General features: G+C 49.7%; 1 protein-coding gene across 4 annotated transcripts in view; it reads right to left on the bottom strand.

Annotated features, from left to right (window-relative positions):
• Positions 1 to 18,659: 18,659 nt before the first annotated feature.
• The window catches only part of DIP2C (disco interacting protein 2 homolog C), a 251,485-nt gene continuing 243,246 nt past the window's right edge, over positions 18,660 to 26,898 (bottom strand). For 3 of the 4 annotated variants that reach the window (XM_072825983.1, XM_072825984.1, XM_072825985.1), the window contains 3 exons: positions 25,414 to 25,588; positions 24,154 to 24,277; positions 18,660 to 21,747 (listed from right to left, as the gene is read on the bottom strand). In XM_072825983.1, the coding sequence (XP_072682084.1) occupies positions 21,495 to 21,747; positions 24,154 to 24,277; positions 25,414 to 25,588 (552 nt within the window). In that variant the 3' untranslated portion in view covers positions 18,660 to 21,494. Of the gene's footprint in view, positions 21,748 to 24,153; positions 24,278 to 25,413; positions 25,589 to 26,898 lie in introns of those variants that run through there. The other variant, XR_012031074.1, reaches the window with a different exon arrangement.

Here is a 26,898-nt window from a genome sequence, read left to right as displayed (position 1 = left end):
AAGGGGCAGGAAATTTTATTTGAAGAAGTGATAGCTGAGAACTTCCCAAACCCAAGGAGAGAACTGGACATCCAAGTTCATGAAGCTAAATGATCACCCTCCTATCTCCATGCACAAAGAACATCTTGAAGACACGTTATGATGAAACTGTAAAAAATGTAACATAAAGAATTCTAAAAGCAGCTAGGGGGCAAAAAAGGTTATAACCCACAAAGGAATCCTTATAGGCTCTCAGTGGGTATCTCAGCAAAAACCCTATGGGCCAGAAATGAGAGTGTGATGACATCTTCAAAGGGTTGAAAGAAGAAACTGCCAGCCAGTGAAGAATGTTCTGTCTGCTAAGTGCCTCTTCAGATATAAAGGAGAAATGAAGATCTTCCCAACAAAAGCAGGTCCTCATCACCTGCCTTACAAGAAATGGTAAAAGGGTTTCTTTGGAGCTGAAGTGAAGACACTACTTATGACATAAAAACAGGAAAATGGGGATCCCTGGGTGGTGCAGCGTTTTGGCGCCTGCCTTTGGCCCAGGGCGTGATCCTGGAGACCCGGGATCGAATCCCATGTCAGGCTCCCGGTTCATGGAGCCTGCTTCTCCCTCTGCCTGTGTCTCTGCCTCTCTCTCTCTCTCTCCGTATGACTATCATAAATGAATAAAAATTAAAAAAAAATAAAAAAACAGGAAAATATAGAGTCAGACTTGAGAAACTCTAATTCTGTAATAAGATGGTGTGTTAGCCATTTAACTGTAAAGGCAAAAAGACAAGAATATTAAAACTAGTTGTACTTACTATCATTTGTTGCTGAGTACATAATATAAAAAGAGGTAATGGCAAAATAATTTAAAGGGAAGAGTGAAAAGTGAAGCTTTTGTACCTGATCAAAGTAGCATCAGCTAAAAAGTGGCCTGTTTTACCCATGTGATGGTGTATGGGAGCCTCCCGGGACCCACAAAGCAAGAACCACAGTAGATGGACAAAAGTAACGAAAAGGAAACCTGGGATATCACCACAGAAAATCTCAAATTCACAAAGGCAGACTAAGCCCGTGAAAAGAAACAATGGGAAGAGACAGCACGATGGCACCAGTCAGTTCTTACATCTCAATGGCAACTCTGAAGGTAAACAGGTTGAAATGACCAATCGAAAGGTACAAAGTAGCTGGAAGATAGAAGCACAAGACCCAACCATATGCTTCCTACAAAAAAATCAACTTCAGGTCTGAAGACACACACAGGCTCCAGGTGAAGGGATGGAAAATGATACTCCATACACGCGAAAACCAGAACACAGGGGTAGGTATACTTCAGTCCCACGAGAAACACTAGGCAAGAAACGGTAACGAGAGGCCATGACGGTCAGTACATCAAGGGGTCAGTATATATGCACTTGACATTGCAGCACCTACATACATCATTAAGCAAGAAGTAACACATCCAAAGTGAAAAATAGTGCAGTAAAAGTAGGGGGACTTAGTGTCTTACTTCCAGCAACTGACAGATCATTCAGATGGGAGATTACCCGGTGCACGTTACACTTCAACCAGACACACTGGACCACATGGACCTAAAACACATTTAAGACCTTCCCTCAACAGAAGCAAAATACACGTTCTCCTCAAGTGCACATGGAACGTGCTCGGGATAGACCATGTGAACAGTATTGGCAAATTGAAGACAAATCGTAACAAATATCTTTTCCAACCACAATGTTGTGAAGCGAAAAATCAAGGAGAAAGAAAACCTATGAATACCTGCAAACTACATAACATAGTCTGGAACAACTCATGGGTCAAAGAAGAAATCAAAAGGAAATTACAGATTATCTGGAAACAAATGAAAATGGAAGTAATACATACAAAACTGATGGAATGCTGCAAAAGGGAAGCTTACGCCAATGGATGTGTATGAAGAAAACAAACACCTCAAATAAATACACCTCAAAGAGGTAAAAAAAGAACAAGTGAGACTCAAATTTAGAAGAAAGGAAATATCAAAGATCAGAATTCTTTGAAATATTCTCTAATCAGCTTCGGTGCCCATTTTTTAGTCACATCTTTTATGTTAAGTTGTCTCAGTGCTTTGTACATTTTAGATGTTAACCCTTTACTAGATATGTTAACCCTTTATTGGATCATTTGAGAATATTTTCTCCCATTCAGTAGGTTGCCTTTTTGTTGATGGTTTCCCTCGCTGTGCAAAAGCTTTTATTTATTTATTTAAAAAATTTTTTTAAATTTATTTATGATAGTCACAGAGAGAGAGAGAGAGAGAGAGAGAGAGGCAGAGACACAGGCAGAGGGAGAAGCAGGCTCCATGCACCAGGAGCCCGACGTGGGATTCGATCCCCGGTCTCCAGGATCGCGCCCTGGGCCAAAGGCAGGCGCTAAACCGCTGCGCCGCCCAGGGATCCCCTGTGCAAAAGCTTTTAGTTTGACATCGTCCCACTTGTTTATTTTTGCTTCTGTTCATCTTGACTGGAGACAGATCTAAAAAAATACCACTAATAAAAAAAAAAAAAATACCACTAAGACCAATGTCAAATACTGTCTATGCTTCCTTATGGGAATTTTATGATTTCAGGTCATACATGTAAGTTTTTATTCCATTTTGACTTTATTTTTGTATATGGCGTAAGAAAGCAATCTAATTTCATTCTTCACCTCATGGTCCAGTTTTCTGAACACCGTATGTTGAAGAAACTGAGTTTTCCCCATTGCATGGTCTTGTCTCCCTTGTTGTTGATAGACCTGTAAGCATAGGTTTATTTTGGGCTCTCTATTCTGTTCCATTGTTTGTTTGTTTTTTAATTTAAATTCAATAGCCTACATAAAGTACATCATTAGTTTCAAAGATTTATTTCAATACTTCATCAGTTGCACACAACACCCAGTGCTCATCATGTGCCCTCCTTAGTGCCCATCCCCCAGTTACCCCATACCCGACAGCCCCTCCCCTCCAGTGACCCTCAGTTTGTTTCCTTTAGTTGAGTCTCTCATGGTCTGTCCCATGGATCTGTGTGTCTATTTCTGTGCTGGTACCACACTGTATCAATTACAATAGTTTTATAGTTTAAAATCTGTTTATGTTAAAAATAATAATAAAATCTGGTATGATGCCAGCTTTGTTCTTTTTTCTCAGGATTGTTTTAGTCGTTCAGGATCTTTTGTGTTTCCATACAAATTTTAGGATTCTTTGTTCTAGTTCTGTGAAAAATGCCATTGGTATTTTGATACAGTTTGCACTGAATCTGTAGATTATTTTGGGCAATATGAGCATTTTAACAATATGAATTCCTCCAATCCATGAGCATGGTGTATCTTTCTACTTTTCTGTGTCATTATCAATTTCTTTCATCAACGTCCTACATTTTTAATTTTGGCATGCAGGTCTTTCACCTCCTTGGTTAGATTTATCCCTGGGTATTAGTTTTGATGCAACTATAAATGGGATAGTTTTCTTAATTTCTCATTCTGATAGTTCATTATCAGTGTATAGACCTGCAACAGATTGCTATATATTGGTTTTGTATCATGCAGCTTTACTGAACTCATCTATCAGTTCTAATAGTTTTTTGGTGGATGCTTTAGGATTTTCAATATATAGTATGTCATCTGTGAATAGTAAGACTTTTATTTGTTCCTTTCCAACTTGGATGACTTTTATTTCTTTTCTTGCCTAGTTGCTGTGGCTAAGACATCTGATACCATGTTGGATAAAAGTGCCAAGAGGAAGAGCTTTCAAATTTTCACTGTTGAATATGATGTTATCCGTGGGTCTCTCATATATGGCCTTTATTATGTTGAAGTACATTCCCTCTCTACTTACTTTGTTGAGAGTTTTTCTCATAAATGGATGTTGACTCTTGTCAGATGCATTTTCTGCACCTATTGAAATAATGATTTCTATCCTGTGTGTCCTTTACATGGTGTATCATGTTGATTGATTTGCAGTTACTGAACTATACATGCATCCTTGGAAGACATTTTACTTGATCACGGTGTGTGATCCTTTTAATGTATTGTTGAAGTCAATTTGCTAATATTGTGCTAAGGATTTCTACATCTATGTTCATCAGGGATACTGGCCTATAATTTTCTGTTTTTGCAGTGGCTTTGTCTGGTGTAGATATCAGGATAATGCTGGCCTTGTAGAATGAGTCAGGAAGTATTCTTTCCTCTTCATTATTTTGGATTAGTTTGAGAAGAATAGGTATTAATTCTTTAGAGTAGAATTTACATGGAATTTAAGAAACAAAACAAATGAGCAAGGGAAAAAGACAAGGCAAGAAGCAGACTTAGCTGCTGAGAACTGATGGTCACCAAAGGGTTGATGGATGGGGGGATGGCTGAAATGGGCGCTGGGGATTAAGGAGTGCCCTTGTCATGATCAACACCAGGTGAGGCATGGAAGTGCTGAATCACGTACACCTGAAACTAATGTTACACTGTATGTTAACTATACTCGAATTAAAAAAATATTTGGGGGCAGCCCCGGTGGTGCAGTGGTTTGGTGCTACCTGCAGCCCGGGGTGTGATCCTGGAGATCCGGGATCGAGTCCCACGTCTGGCTCCCTGTGTGGAGCCTGCTTGTGTCTCTGCCTCTCTCTCTCTCTCTGTCTCAATAAATAAATAAAATCTTTAAAAAATTTAAAAAAATGTTTGGTAGAATTTGCATGTGAAGCCATCTGGCCCTAGTTTTGTTTGTTGGGAGTTTTTAATTACTGATTCAGTTTCATTACTAATAATCTGTTCAGATTTTCCATTTCTTCCTGATTCAGTCTATGAAAATTATATGTCTCTAGGAATTTATCTATTTCTTCTAGGTTGTCCAGTCTGTTTACATATAATTATTCATAGTTGTCTTTTAAGATCCTTTGTATTTTGTGGCATTTGTTGTAACTTCTCTTTCATTTCTGATTGTATTTATTTGGGCCCTCTTTCTTTTCTCTCGATGAGTCTTGCTAAAGTTTTATCAACTTTATCTTTTCAAATAACGAGCTCTTAGTTTCATTAATGTATTTTCATATTTCTTTTACAAAATACTTCACCAAACTTTCTCTTTGATTTCTTTGTTGACCCACTGGCTGTTTAGTAGCATGTTTAGAATTCATGGATGTGATTTTTTTTCAGTTTTCTTCTTGTAGTTCACTGCTAGTTTCATACCATTGTGGTTGGAAAAGGTGCTTGATATGATTTCAGCCTTCTTAAATTTATTGAGCTTTGTTTGTGACCTAACATGTGTTCTGTTCTGGAGAATGTTCCATGTGCACTTGAGAAGAATGTCTATTCTATTTTTGGATGGGATGGCTTATATATATTTGTTAGGTCCATCTGATCTAATGTATTGCTCAAAGCCAATATTTCCTTCTTAATATTTATTTTTTAAATTCAATTAGCTAAATTCAATTTAGTACATCATTAGTTTCAGATGTAATGTTCAGCAATTTATCAGTTACATATAACACCCAGTGCTTATTACATCACGTGTTCTCCTTAATGCCCATCACCCAGTTATCCCATCTCCCAGTAGAATCCCCAACCAAGTTCCAAAGACTTTTTTTTTTTGCATTAAAAATTCCATCCTATATGAGAGTGTACGATGAGGACCAGAGTGTCCTAGAAGACCTGAGAGTGTACTGCAGGATGAGGACAAGAGGGTACTATGAGAATGAGAGCATACTAGGAGAGATAAGTTGTATAGTTTTGTTTGCTTGGTTTGTTTTTTAGTAAATGAGTTTAAGCACAATTAGACTTCAAAGCAAACCTTTCTTAGTCCTGTAATGTTAGTACAACGTACCTAGGGAAAGTGCCTATTCAATGGCAACAAACTGTGTAGCAGAATGACTATCTCCAGGCCCTCACTTAGCTGACTTCAGAAAATTTCAGCTAAGAAATAGGAAAAATAAAAAAAATTAAAAAACCTTAAACTAAGTAGGAGAAATACTGTGGACCAAAAATGTGTGCTTTTAAAAAAAAAAAAAGATTTTATTTATTTATTCACGAGAAACAGAGAGAGAGAGGCAGATACCCAGGCAGAGGGAGAAGCAGGCTCCGTGCAGGGAGCACGTGAGACACGATCCCGGGACTCCAGGATCAGGGCCTGGGCTGAAGGTGGCGCTAAGCCGCTGGGTCACCCGGGCTGCCCTGTCCTGTGCTTGAACATGACTCAAACCCCCAAACACATAAAAGTTGATAAATTCAACTACATAAAAAATTTGGCATGACAAAACACAGATTTAAGAAAGTAACAAAGTAAAAAACATTTTCAACTCATACAAAGGGCTGACCTCCTTGATTGAGAGTGCACAGCTGTAAGGAAGAAAAGGTTTTTACCTTTTTTATTTTTAAAATATTTACTTACTGGGATCCCTGGGTGGCGCAGCGGTTTGGCGCCTGCCTTTGGCCCAGGGCGCGATCCTGGAGACCCGGGATCGAATCCCACGTCAGGCTCCTGGTGCATGGAGCCTGCTTCTCCCTCTGCCTGTGTCTCTGCCTCTCTCTCTCTCTCTGTGACTATCATAAATAAAAAATAAAAAAAATATTTACTTACTTATTTTAAAGAGAGAGAGAGCATGAGCAGTGGGAGGGGCAGAGGGAAAAGGAGAGGGAGAGAGAGAGAGAATCCTCAAGCACACGCTCTGCTGAGTGGGGAGCCTGATACAGGCCTCAATTCCAGGACCCTGAGATCATGACCTGAGCTGAAATCAAGAGTCAGACACTTAACCAATGAGCCACCCAAGCACCCCAAGAAGAAAAAGTCTTTAAAATGTTAAAGAGTTACAATCATGACACCATTAGAAATGAAAAATAATTAACATGTATCAACAATTTTACTTAGTTCATTAATGAGAAAACATGGAATATGTTATAATTGGTTCAAAGGGGGATTCCAAAAGTACCACATATTTAGAAAACAAGGAATTCTGAAATGAATTTATTTATGTATTTATTTTTTAAGATTTTATTTATTTATTCATGAGAGACAGAGGGAGGGCGCAGAGAGAGAAGCAGACTCCATGTAGGGAACCCGATGCGGGGCTTGATCCTGGGACTCTAGGATCACGCCCTGGGAAGAAGGCAGGTACCAAACCGCTGAGACACCCAGGAATCCCCTGAATTTAGAAGTAGATATGAAACATTACTATTCACAGGGAAATATTCAATTGTAATTCATGGAACGTAATTTGCTATGGACAAGAATAATTAATACTATTATCAGTTTTCCACAATTTATAAATTGTAAAGTAGCCCAAAGACAAGAAAAGACAGGGAGACCTTGGGTAGGTGAGCTAGACAGGGCATCTGATAATCTTCCCTCCCTCCACTTAAAAATCTTTCACAAAATTTTCTTGCAAGTTCAACAACCCAGTAGCTTAAGGGACATGAACAGTTCAAGGGAAGAGAAATATAAATGGTCTATTAAAATATTTTTAGAATCTTCAACCTTAGCTTTATAATAAAAGAAATGCAAATTAAAGACAATCCCGGGGGATCCCTGGGTAGCTCAAAGGTTTAGCGCCTGCCTTTGGCCCAGGGTGTGATCCTGGAGTCCCGGGATCGAGTCCCACGTCAGGCTCCCTACATGGAGCCTGCTTTTCCCTCCTCCTGTGTCTCTGCTTCTCTCTCTCTCTCTATCATAAATAAATAAATCTTAAAAAAAAAAGACCATCCCTTCTGCTGGTGAAGCGCTGCTGGTAAAGAAACCCAAACCACGGAGGGTTCTGTGCAATCCGTCAAAAGCATAGATGCATCTGCCTTTCGACACATCAATCCCGCTTCCAGAAATCTATCCATCAGATAGTCTTGCTCACATATAAAATGAACTGTTTTTTGTCCAAACAAAACGTGATTGTTTACAACAGCAAGAGCCTGGAACACGGCTATGCATCCACTGGCAGGAGTGGGGCTGCAGTGTACACGGAGCACGAATGCTGCTGCGCAGAAGTCAGCCCTCAGAGACATGGGAGAAAACGAGGAGGATACACCACAGTATCTTTTGAGTTAGAATGAAAGACAGCAAGAATATTCACATGCAGAAACCTGAAGACAAGTTGGGTGCGAGTAGTTACCTGTCATAGGCTAAGTCCAGTGAGGGGCAGGTACCGGACAGGAACGACGTCACCATACGTCTTCACAGAGTTGCCATACTTGGGCTGTGTGACTGTAACGACTATTCAAAACGTCGCATATGTTTAAATGGTCTAAATGCTCCAATGAAAAGATACAGGGTGACTGAATAGGTTACAATAACAAGACCCGTCTGCGTGCTGCCTTCCAGAGAGTGCCTCAGACCCGAAAACACATACAGCCCAAAGGGATGGGGAAAGATACTGCAAATGAAAGTGAAAAGAAACCTGGGTAGCAATACTTCTATCAGACAAAATGGACTTTGAAACAAACGCCATAATAAGTGACAAAGAAGGGCTACATGGTGACAGAGATGGATCTAACGAGAGAACCCAACAACTGTAAATATCTAATGACCCAGCACAGGAGCTCCTAGTGCAGAATGCAAATATTAACAGACACAAAGAGAAAGTAAGAGTAATACATTAATAGTAGTGACATAAAGACCCAACTTATTTCAAGAGACAGACCATCCAGGTAGAGAATCAATAAGGACACAGTGGCTTTGGACAACACATTAGATCATATGGACCTAACAAATCTATACAGAGCATGCTGTCCAAAAAGAGCAGAATAGACATTCTTCTCAATGTACGTGGAATATCCTTCAGGACAGATCGCATGTCAGGCCACAAGACAAGTCTCAATAAACCTAAGAAGACTGAAATTATATCAAGCATCTCTTCTGATCACAACAGTATGAAACTCGAAATCAGGTAAAAGAAGTAAACTGGAAAAAAAGCACACACATGTGGAGGCTAACCAACATACCACTGAACAATATAAAGAAATCAAAAAAGAAATAAAAAATACATGGAGACCAAAGAAAATCAAAACACCGTGGTCCCAAATCCTTGGTACCCAACAAAAACTGTTCATAGCAATAGAGGTTTACCTCAAGAAAAGTGAAAAACCTCAAATAAACAATCTAACCATACACCTAAATAAATGAGAAAAAGAAGAACAAAGCACAAAGTTACTAAAAGTAAAAAAAAAAAAAAATTGGAGCAGAAATGAGTGAAATACTTCAAAACAAAACAACCAAGTGAATTTTCTCCACACTGTGTGCTCCAGGCACTCTTCACATCACTGTTTCCACACTGCCTACTGATGTTTACAGCCCCACTGCTTCCAAGAACGCAAGAAATTCAGCCCCTCTCATTATCTAACCAATGGCTTTGGGGAAACATTCTCCTTGTGCCTTCCCCTCTTCCTCTTCCTCTCCTCTCTCTGTCTCTCTCTCTCCGCCCCCCCGCCTCATTTCTCCACAAGCATGGCTCCCTCCACTCCCAAGGACCCACAGTCCTCTTCTCCTTTAAACCATGTCTCCACACTAAACAAAACCAGTAATCAATAGAAAAGATAAATGAAACCAGGAGCTGGTTCTTTGAAAGATAAACAAACTTCATAAATTTTTTGGTGGACTCAAGAGAGAGAGCAGACTCAAATAAATTAAATCAGAAATGAAACAAAATAACTGACACCAAATAAATACAAAGGATTATATGAGATTATTACAAAAAGTTTTATGTGAACAAATTGGACAACCTAGAAGAAATGTATTAAGTCCCAGAAACATACAATCTTCCAAAACAGAATTAGAAATAACTAAAAGATCTGAACAGACTAAGTACAAGTAATAAAACTAAATCCGTCATCAAAAAATTCCCAAAAAACCAAAGTGCAGGACCAGATGGCTTCACCAGATGGTGAGTTCTACCAAATGTTTAAAAAAAGTTAATACTTATTCTTCTCAAACTATTCCAACAGAGAAGAGGAAGGAAACCTTTCATATTCATTCTACGAGGCCAGCATTACTCTGATACCAAAACCAAAGATCATGCAAAATAAAAGAAAGCGATAGGCCAATATGCTGGGCAAAGACGCAAAAATCCTGAAGAAAATATTATCAAAATGAATTCAGTAATACATTAAGAGAATCATTCACCACAATCAAAGGGGACTTATTCCAGGGATGCAAGGATGGTTGAACGTCCACAAATCAACCAAGATGATACATCACATTAACAAAACAAAGGATAAAAACTATATGATCATCTCAATAGATGCAGAAAAAGCATTTGATGAAATTCAACATCCATTCATATATAAATTGTCAACAAAGTGGGCTTAGTGGAAATACACCACAACATAATCAAAACCACAGCTAACAATCATGCTCGGTGAAAAACTTAGCTTTTCCTCTAAGATCAGGAATAAGACAAAGATGTCCACTCTCATCACTTTTATTCAACACAGTACTGGAAGACCTAGCCGCAGTGATCAGACAAGAAAAAGAAATAAAAGGCAAAGCTTCCAGGGAAGATGGCAGAGCAGGAGGCTCCTTCGCTCATCTCATCCCACAGAATAACCCAGACAACGCCCACATCGTGTAAATCATCCAGAAAGCAACCCACAGACTGTCAGAACAGACTCTCCACAGCTAACTGTAGAAAAGGGGCCACATCAAAGAGGGTAGAAAGGGCAAGGATGTGCTTGGGAGCAAAAAGGACCTGCAGGACTGTGCTCAGGTGGGAGGGACGCTGCAGGCATGGAGAAAGTAGAGAAGTGGACCCCGCACCGGGCACCACAGGCACAGGAGACCCACACTAGGAAGTCGAGTCCCCATCATCCGAGCTGGCTTTGACAACCAGAGAGGCTTGACTTCATGAGTTTTTACAATCAGTGGGGCTTAACTTTGGGAACTCGGCTCTGGGAGACGTAGAGTGCAATGGGAAACTGAGTCCCTTCCCTTAGAGAGACAGCATAACAAGCAACCCACTGAGCTATAACACCGAAGCAGCAGCATGAAAAACTGTGAGGCACACAAGAAGATTTGTTTACGAATCTCAGATTGTGCACAGGAGAGGAGGGATTTCTAGATTTATCCAAGAACAAAAGGTGCCATTCTTCTCCCCACTACAACCTCAATCCATGTTCACCTGCATGAACCAGCACCAATACTCTCCACCTAGCTTTGCCAGAAGTGTGCCCTGCCCCAGCTCCTTCTGTGGATCTCCCACATCCAACACACCCCACCTCTGTAGGAGTCCAGCCAAGCAAGCAGCCCTGAAAGTGGAGAGGACCTCTCCGAAGTGGCTGCTTCTCTGTAGGAAACACGCGTGCCCCTTCAGCGGCAGCCCTACCAGTGGGCAGGGAGCAGATACGTGGTCTGACTGCGGGCCCCACCCAATGAAAGCGTCTCAGGGGACAACATGGGGAGGGCAGCCTGCAGCTCAGTGCCACTGAGTCTCTGCCTAACAATTGGTCTCATCCAACTCAGCCAAGGCGGCCCTGCCAAGGAATTTCACAGATACAGATAAACATAATAAAGAGTAGATTAATCACATACAAAACATATGAAGGTTAAACTACAGAAACAGTAAAATAAAGTATACCTATAAAATCAGTCAAGGGATTCACAAAATAAAAAGATGTAAAGTACAATAGCATATACACAAAACATGGGTGGGAGTAAAGTTTTAGTGCTTTTAGAATGGGGTCAAACTTGAGTGACCATCAAGTTAACAGAGACTCTTACAAGCATAAGATGTTAATATAAACTCAATGGTAACCACAACTCAAAAACCTAGAAAAGAGATGCAAAAAACAAAGAGACAGGAATGTTAGCATATCATTAAAGAAAGCCATCAAACACCAAGACAGAAAGAGAAGAAACAGAGAAGAACCACAAAAACAACCCTAAAAGAAGTAACAAAATGGCAATAAGTACATACCTATCAATAGTTACTTTATTTTTTTTAAGATTTTATTTATTTATTCATGAGAGAGAGAGAGAGAGAGAGAGAGAGGCAGAGACACAGGCAGAGGGAGAAGCAGGCTCCACACAGGGAGCCCGACGTGGGACTCGATCCCAGGACTCCAGGATCTCGCCCTGGGCTGAAAGCGGCGCTAAACCGCTGAGCCACCAGGGCTGCCCTCAATAGTTACTTTAAAAATAAATGGACTAAATGCTCTAATTAAAAGACATATGATGACTAAGTAGAAAAAAGGAAAAAAAAAAGCAAGACCCATCTATACGGTATATATATACCTTTTTGCAAGTTCATAGGGAACACTCTCCAGAACAGAGCACATGTTAAGCCACAAAACAAGTTGCAACAAATTAAGAAAGACTGAAGTCCTCACATCTTTTCTGACCACAATGGTATAAAACTAGAAATGAACCACAAGAAAAAATCTGGGAAGACATGAATAGATGGAGGAGGCTAAATAACATGTGACTAAACAATGAGCGGGTCATCCAGGAAATCAAAGGAGAAATAAAAATGTACATGGAGCCAAATAAACTGAAAACACAATGGTCTAAAACCTTTGGGATGAAGCAAAAGCTTTTCCAAGAGGGAAGTAAACAGCAACGCAGGCCTACCTCAAGAGGCCAGAAAAATCTCAAAGAAGCGAACTAACCTTATACCTAAAGGAGGTAGAAGAACAAAAGCAAACAAAACCCAAACCCGGAAGAAGAAAGAAAATAATAAATATTAGAGCAGAAATAAGTGAAATATATACAACAGAACAGATAATAAAACCGGAGCTAGTTCTCCGAAAGATCAATAAAATTGATAAAACTTTAGCCAGACTGTTAAAAAAAAAAAAAAATGAAAGAGAACTCAAGTAAGTGAAACCAGAAATGAAAGGAGGAAAAATAACAACCAACACCAAGGAAATACAAAGGATCATTAGGGAATATTAGAGAAGGTCATGCGTCAACAGACTGGACAGTGTAGAAGAAATGGAAGAATTTCTAGAAACCGATAACCTCCCCGGACTCAGCCAAGAAGGAAGAGGAAACACGAACACAGTGATTACCTTGGATGAAGCAGAATCAGTAACAAAACAAAACAACCCCCAAACCCTAAAACAACAACAGTGAAGCCGCCCAATAAACAAAAGTCCAGGCCCAGACGCCGCACAGGGGAATTCTACTAAACACTTGAAGAAGAGTGCGTATGTGCGTATGTATTCTTCTCAAACTAGTCCAAAAAATAGTAAAAGAAGGACAATTTCCCAATTTATTCTATGAGGCCAATATGACCCCGATACCCAAACCAGATGAAGACATGACCAGAGAGAACCACAGGACAGTGTGATGAACCGTCAGAAAGGAAGAGGGTGGACGAGAGGGAGAGAGAAGCTCGAGCGGATGCCCCGCTGCGCGGGCACCCCAACTCGGGGCTCAATTTAACGACCCCAGTATCACGACCTGAGCTGAAGCCAAGAGTCGGTCACTTCATCGACTGTGCCACCAAGGCGCCCCCACTCTCCTCTCTTTTACCCAACATAGTCCTGGAAGTTGTAGCCGCGGCAAGCACACAACAAAAAAGAAGTAAAAGACATTGGAATCTGTAAGGAAGCGGTAGCCCTTCCGTTATTTGCAGATGACCTGATACTGTGTACCGAGGACCCTAAAGATTCTATCAAAGACTAAAGACTCTACTCATAACGCAATTCAGTAAAGTCGCAGGATAGAAAACCAATATAGAAAATTTTGTTGTAGTTTGATACACTGATAATGAAGAAACAGAAACTCACAAAATCCCATTTACAACTGCACCAAATGTAATTAAGTACCTACTAATGACCCTAAGCAAGGGGGTAGAGATCCGTACTCTGAAGGCATAAACCCCATGAAAGAAGTTGACGACAACACAGAGAAACGGGACGTTCACGCTCATGGATGGGAAGAGCCAGGATTACTGAGATGCCCATCCTGCCCGAAGCAATGTGCACACTTAGTGCCGTCCCTATCCGAGTAGCAACAGCATTTTTTCATAGAACAAGAACCAATAACCCTAAAATTTACACAGAAACACAAAAGGACCCATAGAGCCAAAGCAATCTTGGGGGGAAAAAGGCAAAGCTGGAGGCACCACAATCCCATACTTCAAGCTGTACTATGATGCTGTAGTGACCCAAACAGTATGGGACAGGCAGGGAGAGACATGAGGGTTGATGGAACGGGCGAGAAGGCTCCGACGGGCACCCGAGATTATGTGGTCAAGCCACGTACGACAGAGGGGGAGGGAGTATGCAACAGAGAGTCACTTCCACCAGTGGTGCTGGGAAAACTGGACAGCCACAGGCAGAGGAACGGAACCGGGCCATGCTCTTGTAGAAGACTAAACTCAAAATGCATTAAAAATATGAAACTTGAAACCATAAAAACCCTAGGAAAGAGCATGGGCAGGAATTGCTGCGATATCAGCCACAGCAACATTTTTCTAGATGTCTCCTGAGGCGAGGGAAACAAAAGCTATTAGGACTTTGTCAAAATAAAAAGAGAAGATATTTGCAAATGACACGTCTGATAAAGGGTTCCTATTTAAAAATATTTGTTGGCCCTCTGAATATCTTTTTTTCTTATGCAAAAAGGTGTTTTTATTAAAGCATGGGGATGGGATTCCTGGCCAGAAAGACCTGCCTGAGTATCTTTAAAAATTTTTTTTTAAACTTGTTGAAGTGTTTTGTCCATTTTTAGCAGGTCTTTTAGTATCCAAAACATATAAAAAATGTATAAAACCCAACGCCAAATAATAATAATAATAATAGTAATTCAATTAAAAGTGGGGAGGCGGAAGATATGAACCGACGCCTCTCCCCAGAAGAGCAGCAGGTAATCGGCGGCGAGGAGGCGCTCGGCATCGGGCCGTCGGGGGGAACGCAAGCCGCGGCCACAGGGAGCGGTCGCCTCGCAGCCGTGGGGATGGTGGCAGCCAGTGGGGAGCGGCAGCTGTCGGCGAGGCCGAGGCCGTGCGGGAGGGGGCCCCGGGGCTGGTGGGTGCAGGGTGCGGCCCTTGCACTGCCGTGAGGGGCAGCCTCAGAAGCCGGACAGGGAGCTGCCCTGTGACCCGGTGGATCCCCGGCCTGATTGTGACCCGGTCAGTGCCTGGCCTTTGACCCGGTGAGTCCCCGACCTGCCCTGTGACCTGGAGGGTCCCCAACCTGCCCTGTGACCTGGTGGGTCCCCAGCCTGTTCTGTGACCTGGTGGGTCCTGGCCTGTGACCCCGTCAGTCCCTGACCTGCTCTGTGACCCGGTGAGTCCCGGCCTGTGACCCTGTGGGTACCCAGCCTGACTGTGACCCAGTAGGTCCCCGACCTGCCCTGTGACCCGGTGGGTCTATGACCTGCCCTGTGACCTGGTGAGTCCCCGACCTGTGACCCGGTGTGTCCCCGACCTGACTGTGACCCTTTTGCCCCGAGCAGGCATTTACCCAACTTCGTGGAAATACTCGCGTGGAAGGCCCGCGCGCCACCTGCAGCATCCGTCACGGGGGTGCGGCCCCAGAGCCCCTGGGCAGCCGAGCCGCAGGACGCAGGGAGCCGGGGGGTTGCGGGGGGTGGGGGGACCTGCCGCCTCTGCGTGGAATCCAGAACCACCACAAAGTGAGAAAGGGACGTTTGCCAGGCGGGGTCCCTACCGTCAAGACCCCGCGGACCGTCCCAGAGGGAGTTGCAGGGGGTGCTCCCAGCGACGCAGCCGGGCAGCACCCAGAGCCACCCCCGCCCCGGGGCTCCCTCGCCTCTGAAGCTCCCCGATGATGGAGCTGCGGGCGTCGCCTCTCACTCACCTGATCCGGACGCCACGCTCCCGGCCCCGCCATGGGCAGCAGGCAGTGGCCCTTGGCGAGGTGGGCTCCTGCTCCACTTGGCTGTATGGGCCGCGCACCCGTACGCACATGCACACACACACACACACTCACACTCGCACACACACGCTCACACACGTGCATACACAGCCCGCATGTTCTTTATTCTTCAGCTGATGGACGTTTGGGCGTCACACTCGCACACTCGACGCCCCGCTGCGACGCTGTGATCGCCGGGACGCCGTGGTGCTGACACGGAACACGCAGGTCAGCGCCACAGAACAGCGAACCCAGGAGTGCATCATCCAGGGTTTTGCCTTCTTTGTGGAGACTGCACAGCCCCCGTGACCTCGCGTGTGTGCAGCCCACATGGAATCCACGTGCCCCGCGAGCGCGGCCCGGCCGAGTCCCGGCTCTGCTGCTGCCGGGTGTGCACCGCGCAGACGCGGGCTCCCCTGCCACCCCACGGCCACGAACGCCGGCGCGCAGGTACTTGCTGGTAAGTGAGCGCCACGCGGTCTGGAAGATTACACTTTTCGGTGACCAGACGCGGACTCCGCCTTCTGTTGCGGGAGAGATCAGACTCCGAGCCTGGCTCTGAGGAGTCGGCCTTAGGCCTTGGACCTTAGGCCACAAACCAGCCAACGTCCCGGGCCCATCGGGCTGCCGCGCCGGGTCGAACCCGAAGGCGAAGCAGCACGCTTGCCCCTCACAGCCGGAAAGGCCGATAGGGTCGTGTTTTGTGACGAGGCAATTACGCCAGATCCAGCTCTCGGGGCCCTATGCGCAGTGGGTGCACGGCAGCCCCGCTCAGCCCCACGGCCGCCTGGTGCCCCGGCCGAGCGCGGGGCGGGTCGTTGGCACCTGGGCTGCGGAGCCCCCGCGACACGCCGTCGCCCTCCGAACCCCGGCTGCGTCCGCACCGCCCCGCGCAAGCCCAGCTGGGCCGTGGCCACACGCGGCCGTCCTCACCGGCTTCGGGCCTCGTGGGCACAGGCGCCCACGCGGGATCCATGACACTTCTGGGCACGGACCGAAGCCCGTGGGCGCCGCAGCTCGTCCTCGGAGCCGCAGCCTCGAGAGCGCAGTGTTGGCGGCCCAGCCTCCCTCCCTGTCAGCGGAACCGGAGGGCCAGCTGGTCAGTGAGCCGCAGAGCCCAGCGTCCCCGCCCGGGCGGGGCTCCACAGTGGCAGCACCCCCAGGGACAGTGTGTTCCGGGAAGTCCCTGCGTGTTTTGTGCCAGGAGCGGAGCACACGCCCGGGCTCATTCTCTCGGCCTGTGACCGCCTCACCGGAGCCGCCAGGCCCTGGTCGGCCGGGTCTCACGGGCCATCGGCGGGGCCTGCGGAGGGGACGCCACGGAAGTGTCCCTACGGGGTGGGGGACATGGCGCCGGGGCTCCACAGCTCACCGTGTGCCCGTCACCATCACCGGGGGGGCTCAGGCCCCTGCAGAGCCGCCCCGAGGGGAGGTGGGGTACCCCCGGTGCCCCCCACTTCCCACTCCCGTCATGGCCGGTCCTCCTGACAAGCTGCTGTCTGGCAAGGACACGTCCGCTCCTATCCCCCCACTTTCCTGCGCTCGTACTTTACCTTCTCCGTCCTGCGGCGGGGGCACCCGGGCCCCGACCCCCGTCCTGGCGGTGACACGTCCGGCTGCGGGGCCCCGGCATCCTCGTATCCAGGACATAAGCCGCATCCTTGGTGTTTCCACGCGCTCCGCGGCCACAGGCATCACCCTGACGCACACCGGGTGAGGGCCGCTCCGTGGGGCACTGGGGGTCACCTGCCCCCTGTGGCCTCGGGCACCTTCCCCGGGGGTCACCTACCCTCCCCGCAGCCTCGGGCTCCGGCTCCTTCCCCGGGGGTCACCTGCGCCCCCACCAGCCTTGGGGTCCTTCCCCGGGGGTCACCTGCCCCCTCGCCCCCTGCAGCCTCGGGCTCCTTCCCCGAGGGTCACTCGCGCCCCCCCCGCAGCCTTGGGCTCCTTATCTGGGGGTTACCTGTACCCCGAGGATGGACGACCGACCACCTGGAGTCCTGCCTCCTGGGGACGCCACCCCATCACCCGCCTGGAGCTCTGGGCAGTCGGGGCCCCTAAACCCTGGAACCCAACCCGGCGGCGCCGCGAAAACTGCTGTCCCTGCCACCTGCCACTCTGTGTGCGTGTGTGTGTGTGTGTGTGAGTGTGTCTCCCCTCGGCAGGTGCACGGACCGCCCACCTGGGCGCCCAGGACGCTGCGGGGGAGAGGACCACACAGGGACACGACCGAGCTGCCACCAAGCCGATGCCGGTGACGCCCGGCGCCGGGGTCGAGGTGCTCCGGGGCCTGTGACCCGCAGGCTAAGCCCCGTGACCTGGGTGGTTTGGGCGCTGCTGGTTCTCATGTGTCCACAACTTCCTCTGACACCATTAGGCTGAAGGTCGGTTCGCCCGCTCCACCTTCCACGAGACAAACCTTTTAAGAAATGCTCAGATCTTGGGCAAAAGACCGAGCTTTCGTGGTCCGCGGAGCAGGGACCATCGGGGCTGGCGTAGCCCCTGGACCTACCTCCTGCGATGCAGAGGTGCCCGGTCACACCTGACAAAGTATTTGCACACAGGACTCATGCTTACTCTTTTTCCCGCAAATTTACCAAGAATCTGTACACTTGCAGCAAATGTGAACAAATATATTTAGATATATTTAAAAGAATTAAAAAAAACATTTCACAAAACATTTGTTGCCATAGGAATTTTTTAAGCAATAAATGCCCACATCAAAATTTAAACATTGTTCAAAGTATGATCATCTGTACTAATAAGTAATGCAACAAATTATGTAAACAGAGTCAGATACATTTCCCATTTCCCTGCAGGAGTCACTTCCTTCCTGGGATTGAAGCTGTCCCAGACAGTTTTCCAGGGGAGCAATTAAGAAACTGCTATTTTCAGAGCAACAAAAATAAAAGCTTTTATTTGTTCATTTGAATATAAAACAGGCGTTATCACAGATGTACAAAGCTTACTGGTGGTTTAACATACGAGAAGGTTGCCGTCCTTTGCACATAAAAATTTTGTTTGAAACCGTGATTGGTTGAGTACATGAATTTCTCTAACCAGTCACCACACTCTATGAAATAACGCTGCTAACATTCAACTGATAAAAGGGGCAGTTTCCCTTGGGTAAAGTGTCAAGCAGGATTAAATATATATAATAAACAAGCACCATGAGGAAGCCGCCCTGTTGGGTTAGGTCTGTGTTCCAATGTCCGTCGTGTACCCTTCCTTGTGCAAGCTGATCACACGGTTTTGTCTGACTTCAAAGCACAAGGTCACAAGACAAACATTGTTACATTGTCATGAATGATTTACCTACAGCACAACTCCTAATACGGAACGATCCTTCTTTATTGCTGAAACGGGTTTCCTCTCCTTTTCCTTGCACAACCGACCTTCGGTCCCAGCCCCCAACCCTTTGGACCTCAACTCTAACACGAGAGAGGACAGGACGTTGCTAACGCGTTCACAACCGCACCGTCTTGCACGTGAAGCTGATGTGGGGAAGGTGACGGTCGGAGCGGAAGGGATACCTGACTGGTTTGCTCCCGACATCAGCTAGACCTCACAAGCTACCCTGCAGTCGTGGGTTGTCATCAGTATCCCACCCGAAACCCCCTTCCCCTTACACAAAGTGGGTGTGTGTAGGACAGGGTCTTTTTCCTGTGCGTGGTGGGGTTTTCTCCCCCTTGGGAAGCAGAAGACTGTAGGAATGTGTATCTGAAGCGTGTAGAGAAATAGTCACACATGGCAATGAAGTCAAACGGTATTTTAAAAATCAAATAATTTGTGGAGATGGAAGGATGCACCTCACATGCAGACAAATTGAAAAGAAATGACACTTAAAATTTTTAAAAAACAATTAGCCTTGGATCTCGGAAGTCAAACAAAACTCTCTTTTAGCAAAGGGCTTACTGCTGGCGCATACAGCAAAGGCAGGTGAAGACATCGCCTACAACGTAATGAAAAGAGACTCTAAAGTTTGCCCAGCAACGATCTTGGTCATGCATTTCTAGCAACGAGAGCCACGGCAGGGTCATGGTGGGGCAGTTACGGCATCAATCCCGCCCGGGCAGCAAACACCTCTTCTTGGCTGGACACAGATGGGCCAATCGGATCGAGGAGTGTACGGAGGAGACGTGGAAACTGGAAGGCGTGTGGGGCGGCCGCAGCAGCGAGAGACGGAAATCAGACACGTGTTATCCACAGGTGGGAAGTGAAGGCAGCTGGGAGGTTCTCTTGCTCCAGCCGGTGGCTCTGTGGGGAGTCCTGGGGCCGCTCCTGCGGGTCCCCGGGTCCCGCTCTCGCCAGGCTGGGGAGCCCAGAGCACTGGCCAGGGTGACGGTCTCCACGGGAGTCTTTTCCCTTAAAGCTGTTCTGGACAGTCTGTCCACTCCACACAGCGGCCGTCGGAGGGGAATCCGCACGACCCGGCACAAACGACCACAGAAGAGCATTCCTTTCCATACCAAGGACCGGAACGGGGGACGCTAACAAAAATTATAAGAACAAGGAATTCCTGCAGCTAAGAGGACAGCGCTCCTTGCCACCTGCCTTCCCTAATGCCTGCTCAGCGCAGTGGGCACGCGCCGGCGCCGACCGTCCCTCGTTGCCCCGCAGCCAAGGGAACATAGTGCACATGTAGCCTCACATTCCTTCCCCATCTCGGAGATGGTGATAATTTCACTTGCTGGTCTCTGGTTCTAGAAGAAACATTTAGACCGGGCACCGGCGATCTGGGACTGCTCACATCACAAAGTGGGTGTGAGAGAATCTGTCTTTATCTACAGTACAGTGGAGGGGACACCATGCAAGTGACAGGTTCTGCATTTTAAACTTTAAAATCTCCTTTGTTCATTAGTGAATTTATATTTCATATATATATATTTGTTGTGATACTATCCACGCAAGATAATACAACACTTTTTTATATTAGCAAACATTACAAGACTTTAATGTTCTTGAATGTTTTTTCTCTTTTATACTTCTAAAGAGATCAAAATAAATTAAACGTTTTGTACATAATTACATATGAAGAAGTTAACTTATTTTATCTTTTTAGTTTAGTACAAAGATATCTGCAAGATAGTTGCCGAAATACACCTTATTTATAATTTCTTCTCATTCTATGCTAACTTCAAAGGCCGTATGTCAGCCTTTGTTTCTCCAGCACGTTTCTGACAAAGAAAGCTGCTAAACTCTAATTGGAAGGTGCTATTTGGAAGGTTTTCTCGTACCTCAACAAACTTCCCTAAAAGGATGAGATCTAGCAATGGCTTAAATTAGTAACAAGATCCATGTCATTAAGATTTCATGACACATTAAACAGAGAAAACAATTCTTTGTCACACTACATAAATTGTTTAAAAGAACCCATCTGGAGGGCAGAATATTTTTTTAATTGCTATTTTGGCTTTAACAAAATACCACATTTACGAAGAAAGCACTTCTTATCCAATAATTAAAAAAAAAAAAAAAGTTTTTGAAATGGGTTTTTCCAACAAACTGAAGGCAGTAATCCAAAGTCCTTCTGAGCAAACTTCAGTGGTAAATTCACATTTCACATTTCACCCCCATGCCAATCGGGACCGCTGTGGAAAGTCTCACCGCCGCGAGAACAGAGGCTCCGTTCCGGTGAATGTTGCCCTCATGTCTGCAAACTTTAGTGACACTGAGAAAAACGTTTACTTTCCTAGAAAAGTCTACGGGAGCCAGAGACAAGACTACATGTTGTAGGCCACATAGATGGGGTCCAGCTGGTCTGCCAAAAACCCATCTCGCAGGTGCATGCGCTGCTTCTCCCCCCGGGAGTTGATGGGGATGACGCCTATGTCCACCACGACCACAACCCCCACCACCAGGTAATGCTCCTCCAGGACCACGTTGGTCACCAAGGGGACGAGGTCCAAGGCTTCCTGCTCTGACCCGTCCAGCTCCACCACCACCACCAACAAATTTGTCCAAGTGAACACGGCGCTGGAAGAGAGAAAAAATTATCACTATACCGAGGGACTTTTGTTTAACAATTTTGTTTTCTCTTCAACAGGTACCATCTGGTTCTTTCCTGATCTGCCTGCGCAGTGCTGGTCGGTGAGCCTGGGGCCTCCAGCTCACTAAGCCGCTGCGCGGTCCTGTCGCTAGCGTGCTCTCGGGGCGCACACGCCATCCGCACCCGGCCTCCCCTGCCCTCTGCTCCCAGCTGTCGCTGGTGCCCACACGCTGGAAGGGCACTGCACGGCGGCCACCCTGTGAGCGCGAGATCCCTGCGGTGCCGCCTGGGTCCTGCCCTCGGCCTTGGTCAGTTGGGCTGGCAGAGGCTGGATGGCATCGGGGCCTTTGGGGCTGGTCCTGACCTCCCTCGCGCCACAGCAGTGGAGGGATGTGGACGTGGAGGGAGGAGGAGACACGTGCGGAGCCACCCACTCTGTGCCTGGCTGACCGCGGGTCCTAGTCAGAGGGGACAAGCCGGCGATCTGCTGCACACACGGGGCAGACACGGGCTACTGCCGGAAGGACTGTGTCTGGAATGAGTGCCACGAGCAAGCGGTGACCCATGTGAGGAGAAGGCCCTCCAGAGCAGCGGGGATTCATCCACAAGCATTTTATTTGGGATCTTTCGGAGGAGAGTCGCCTGGAGCATCTGCTCTGGCCAATCCGTGGAAGCTGAAGCTTGGTGCTTTATACACTAAGCCACCTGCACTTTATAAGGTCAGTCTTTAAACAGGGGTCGTTAGGGGCCTGGACAGACTGAGGTCAGCAGGGGAGTGGGTCAGAGGGTCCTGGGCGTAGGGGGAGGCGGTGGGTGGGCTCCAGGGCCCACAGCATCCTCCCGCCAGCCACACAGAAGGGGATGTGGGGCAGCAAGGAGTCGGGAAACTCACTCCTGTAACCACAGGGTACGTCTGCTCAGAAAACACAAAGGCGCATCTTGTTTAGTATGAGCAACGTACCCATAACGTGGAAGGGAAATACCGGAGACTGTGTTCACCAGGTGACTCTACTTCTGGAGTCGCTGTGACTAGCGTGTGCCTAGGCCAACAGCTCTGCCACGGTCTGTCTCCGAGTTGTGCCGTGACAGGTTCTTTAGGACGCTATAATAATCGCTCTGCAAAGCCCACATGTGGGCCCCATGGGCTCTGTGATGTCACAGATTAGCCGCCTGGGTAAAATCTTATGGCAGCATTTGACACGGATGACACAGTAGGAGGCACGGAGTTGGATTTCTGTATTTGATGGAGGGGGTTTGCTGGGAAGCTCTGGGCTGGATGAGCATCACTTCCCCAGGGCCACCGATGTCCAAGGAAGGGGAAGGGACAGATTCGGTCGGCTGGACAACGCCACTGTGACAACAGCCACGTCGAGCGACGTGAGTGTCTGCCTTCTGGCTCGGTGCCGGGTTGGAGGAACACAGGCCGGGCGAGGAGAGAGCAGAGGGAGGTTTCCAACCCACTAGAGCCCAGCAGAAGCTGATAATCGGTGCTCATGTGAGCACAGGTGAGTGTGAGGCCCCGTGGCAGGTGGCAACAGCAGTGCTTACAACAAAACCCCACGAGGTGCCACAGGACCCCCTGCCACAGACCTTTAAGGTTGAAACGGCATTTGCAACCAGATGGAAAGTGCTTGAAAAAAGCAGTACAAATGACTCTAAATTGTTTTCTTAAAAATACAGACATGGAAGGCTGTCATCGGTACGGATGGCTAGTTATGGGTAACCGAAGCAGCCCTGTGCCACATCTGGATGTCCTGGCTCCTGTCCACCCTCTAGCGGCCGGGCAGCTTCAGCAGCTCTGGGGGGAGGACGGATGCAGCCAAGTCGGGAGCACAGGGCCGAGTGTGGGGACGCAAACTCTCCTGCAGCCATCGGCTCCCAAGGGGCAGTGACCGGTCCTGGGTCTGCCTGCGCCCGGAGAGCTGCTCCCGAGGGATTCTGGAAGGTGCCTGCCTGGGGGTCCCTGCCTGGACTTGGGGAGCAGCTGCGTCAGGTCTCTGCCGCTTTGGGACCAAGCGTACCAGCAAGCTGACCTCTCGTGCTGTGGGGCCCCGTCGCTCTTCCAGTATGCCTCCTGGCCCCAGGGCGGCACCCATCTGGCGGGCCGCGAGGGGCGACATCCCCGGGTCCCCGCGGGCCCTCGTCTGTGCCAGCACCACTTGCTGCAAGTCTTCTCTCCAACCCTTGAGCTTCCCTGCGTGACTCAGTCGCTGCCGCCTCCCTGCCCTCCTCTCCCTCCTGCGCCCAGAGGCCATGCACCGCAAGGCAGGACAGGCCTGGCGGGCCTCGCTCTCCCGAGGCGGGCCGTTACAGCGCCGGCGCCCCTCCCGACTGCCAAGGCCCGGGTCACGGCGGAGACTCCCCTGCACGGGGCTGTCCCCACGCCCGCTCACCATTCCGTGACGCTCTTGTGGGCTCTGATGACTGAGGTCTCAATGTCTATCGGGTGGTACCTCATCCCGCGCAGCTCCATCGCTTCGTCTAGGGCGCCCACCACGTACAGGGCATCGTGGCGCTCTGCGAGGGAAACAGAGAGCATGAACCTCACCACAACGGCGCTCACGCCGCTTGTTAGCAACAAAGATTCAAACTCCCAAGTGAGCGACCTGACGCCAGGAGAGACTGGTGGGTGCGGGCAGGTGGGTGCAGGCCGCCGGGTGCGGCCTGCTGGGTGCGAGCTGCTGGGTCCTTTGTTCGGGGCGCTGCGCAGCCCGGGGCTGCGGGAAGTGGCCGGAGGGGGACGCCGCCGCCCGCAGCACCCCTGCCCACGTCGGCGCGCGGGGGAGAGAGCTTCCCGGGCCCGGGCGCCCTCCCGGAGCCGCAGGCCGGGGCGCAGCACGGCCCGCGCCACCCCGTCGCCTCTGACGTCACGCGAGCTCCCACCTCCTGGGGAAGGACGGGCTGGGGAGGGGTTCGAGACGCCGCCCGACCCCCGGGGCGCAGGCCCGTCGGGGACAGGCACGGACGCCGCCCGACCCAGGGCGCGGGCAGGGCACAGCTCCTGGTCGGCTCCTGGCCGCTCCTGGGCTCTCCCGCCTCGGGGCCCGCGGGGTGAGGAACCTGCCGCAGCGCGGCCCCGCCCGCAGAACCCCCTCCCCCCCGAGAGCACCCCCGGGAGCCCACGGTTTCCCCACGTCGTACACGTGAGACCACGTCTAGGGCAACGCGGCCAGGCTCCCGCAGCTCCCGCGGCAGGTGTCAGGAGCCTCCCGGGCACCGAGCCCCGGGGTCGGCGGGGCAGGCCCCCGGAGCTGAGCCCCGCCTCCCCGGCTCCAGCTCTCCTGCCGCCCTGGCCCCTCGTGGGGAGAGGTGCCCCAGCTCCGGCCCGAGCGCCCTGCTGCCCCCCTTCCTCCCGGAGGCAGGCGCGAGGCGCGACGCGCGGAGTGGGGCGGGGTCCGGCCTTGGGGCGCGCGGCCCCCTGGGAACGCGGAGCGGCGGCACCTGGCGTCAGCTTGCGGGACTCACACCGTCCTCCCCGCGCCGCGCTGCCCGGGGCCGCTGTGCAGCAGCAGGTGCAGCAGCAGGTGCAGCAGCAGGTGTAGGTGCAGCAGAGCACCACTGGGTCCCGCCCCCACCTCCGGGCCCCGCCCCCGCCCCAGGAGCCCCCGCCTCGCCCACCTCCGGGCCCCGCCCCTCCCCCGCGCCCCGCCCACCTCCGTTGGCGTCCGTGAGCTCCGTCCTCCGCAGGAAGCCCAGGTAGCCCGTCCGCGCCCACACGGTCTGCGTGTCTCCGAAACTCAACCTGGAGCTGAAGTGGTCTGACTGCAGGGACTCGTCTCCGTAGATGGTGAAGTAGCCGCTGGCGTTGTGGGCGCTGTGGACCCAGATCTGCCCGGGAAGCCGCGGGGCGGTGAGGCCGCGGGAGGGGCCAAGGGCCGGGGGCCGGGGGCCAGGGGCCGCCCCCCCCGCCCCCCCCCGGGGCACTTAGAGCAGCCGACTTGCGCTAGCTTGCTCGGACTTACTCAAATACAATTGTTTCTAAAAAGCAATTTGGAAAAATGTTTAAAAGCTTTACAGCCTGTTTTCCCCTTTCGCACGGTTTGCCTACTTCCAGGGAGTCCGGCGCCTGCGCGGCTCGGCCGCCGGGGCCCCTGACTCTCGGTGGCGGCTCGGGTCCTGGCCTCTGGGTCCTGCGTCCCCGGGGGCTGGCGGCTCGGGGCGGTCGGCTGCGGATCCTCGCCCCCCGCCCCCGCCCCCATCCCTGCTCCGGCTCGCGAAGGATCCGCAGAACGGAAAACCCAGCACACACCCGGACGGCCGAGCGGGAAAGGCCCGTAACCGCAGACACGGGGATTCGAGACCCTGAGTGTGTGACACTGGGGCAAGCGGGGAAGGAGGGGAGCGACTCCGGGACACCCCGAGTCTGCAAGCCCAGGGGGAACGGGGCCAGCTCTTCCAAGCTACACGGCATTCACAGCGAAGACGTCTGCGCCTGTTTTCATTATTTACACTGAAAAACGGGCAAGTTCCTGAAGTGAGAGACCATCTGCCTCGCCAGAGTCCCCATGGCCCCGGGCACCGCGGGCACACGCGGCCACCGCGCCGATCCCCGTGGAATGAACCAAACCCTAGAGCAGAGACCGAAGCGCCGCCCCGTGCCCTCGAACGTCTGGTCTCATTAGGACACATGCCCGCTCAGAAAACGAGCGCGCTGGGTGGTGGCGCCCGGCCGGAGCCCGCTGCGAGCCCAGCGCTGGAGGACCCTGGCCCGGTGCCGGCACCGCCGTCCTCCCCGAGCTCACACCGGCCACTACACGCCAAGAAAATTCCTACCTAGGACCCGTACGGGATTCTATCACCTGGGTTCTGATCGTTACATGCAGCTGGGATCCCCATGAAGGATCCAGCAACAGCCCGGGAAGGAAGGGGGGGGCGGCGAGCCGGGCCATGGCACAGCACGGCTGTCTGTTCACCGGGTGTGACACACGCGGCTGCTCTCGGGCTCCGGGGCTGGCGGCAGGCTGTGCATTTTAGCTGCACGAGGGCGGCCTTACTGTATCACGTGAGGTCATGGAACAGTCCGTGTAGCCTCTGCCCCCCCCCCCCCCCACGGGCACCGGGTTGAGGCTGTGTGTGGGGCAGTGGGGTCTGTGATGAGCAGTCAGCCGAGAGCAGGTGTGCACACAGCGGGGGAGGGG

The sequence above is a fragment of the Canis lupus genome, chromosome 5 (assembly GCF_048164855.1).
Source record: "Canis lupus baileyi chromosome 5, mCanLup2.hap1, whole genome shotgun sequence".
Classification (NCBI taxonomy): Eukaryota; Metazoa; Chordata; class Mammalia; order Carnivora; family Canidae; genus Canis; species Canis lupus.
The sequence above is the reverse complement of the archived record's forward strand: the minus strand, read 5'-3'. Positions and strand labels throughout refer to the sequence as shown.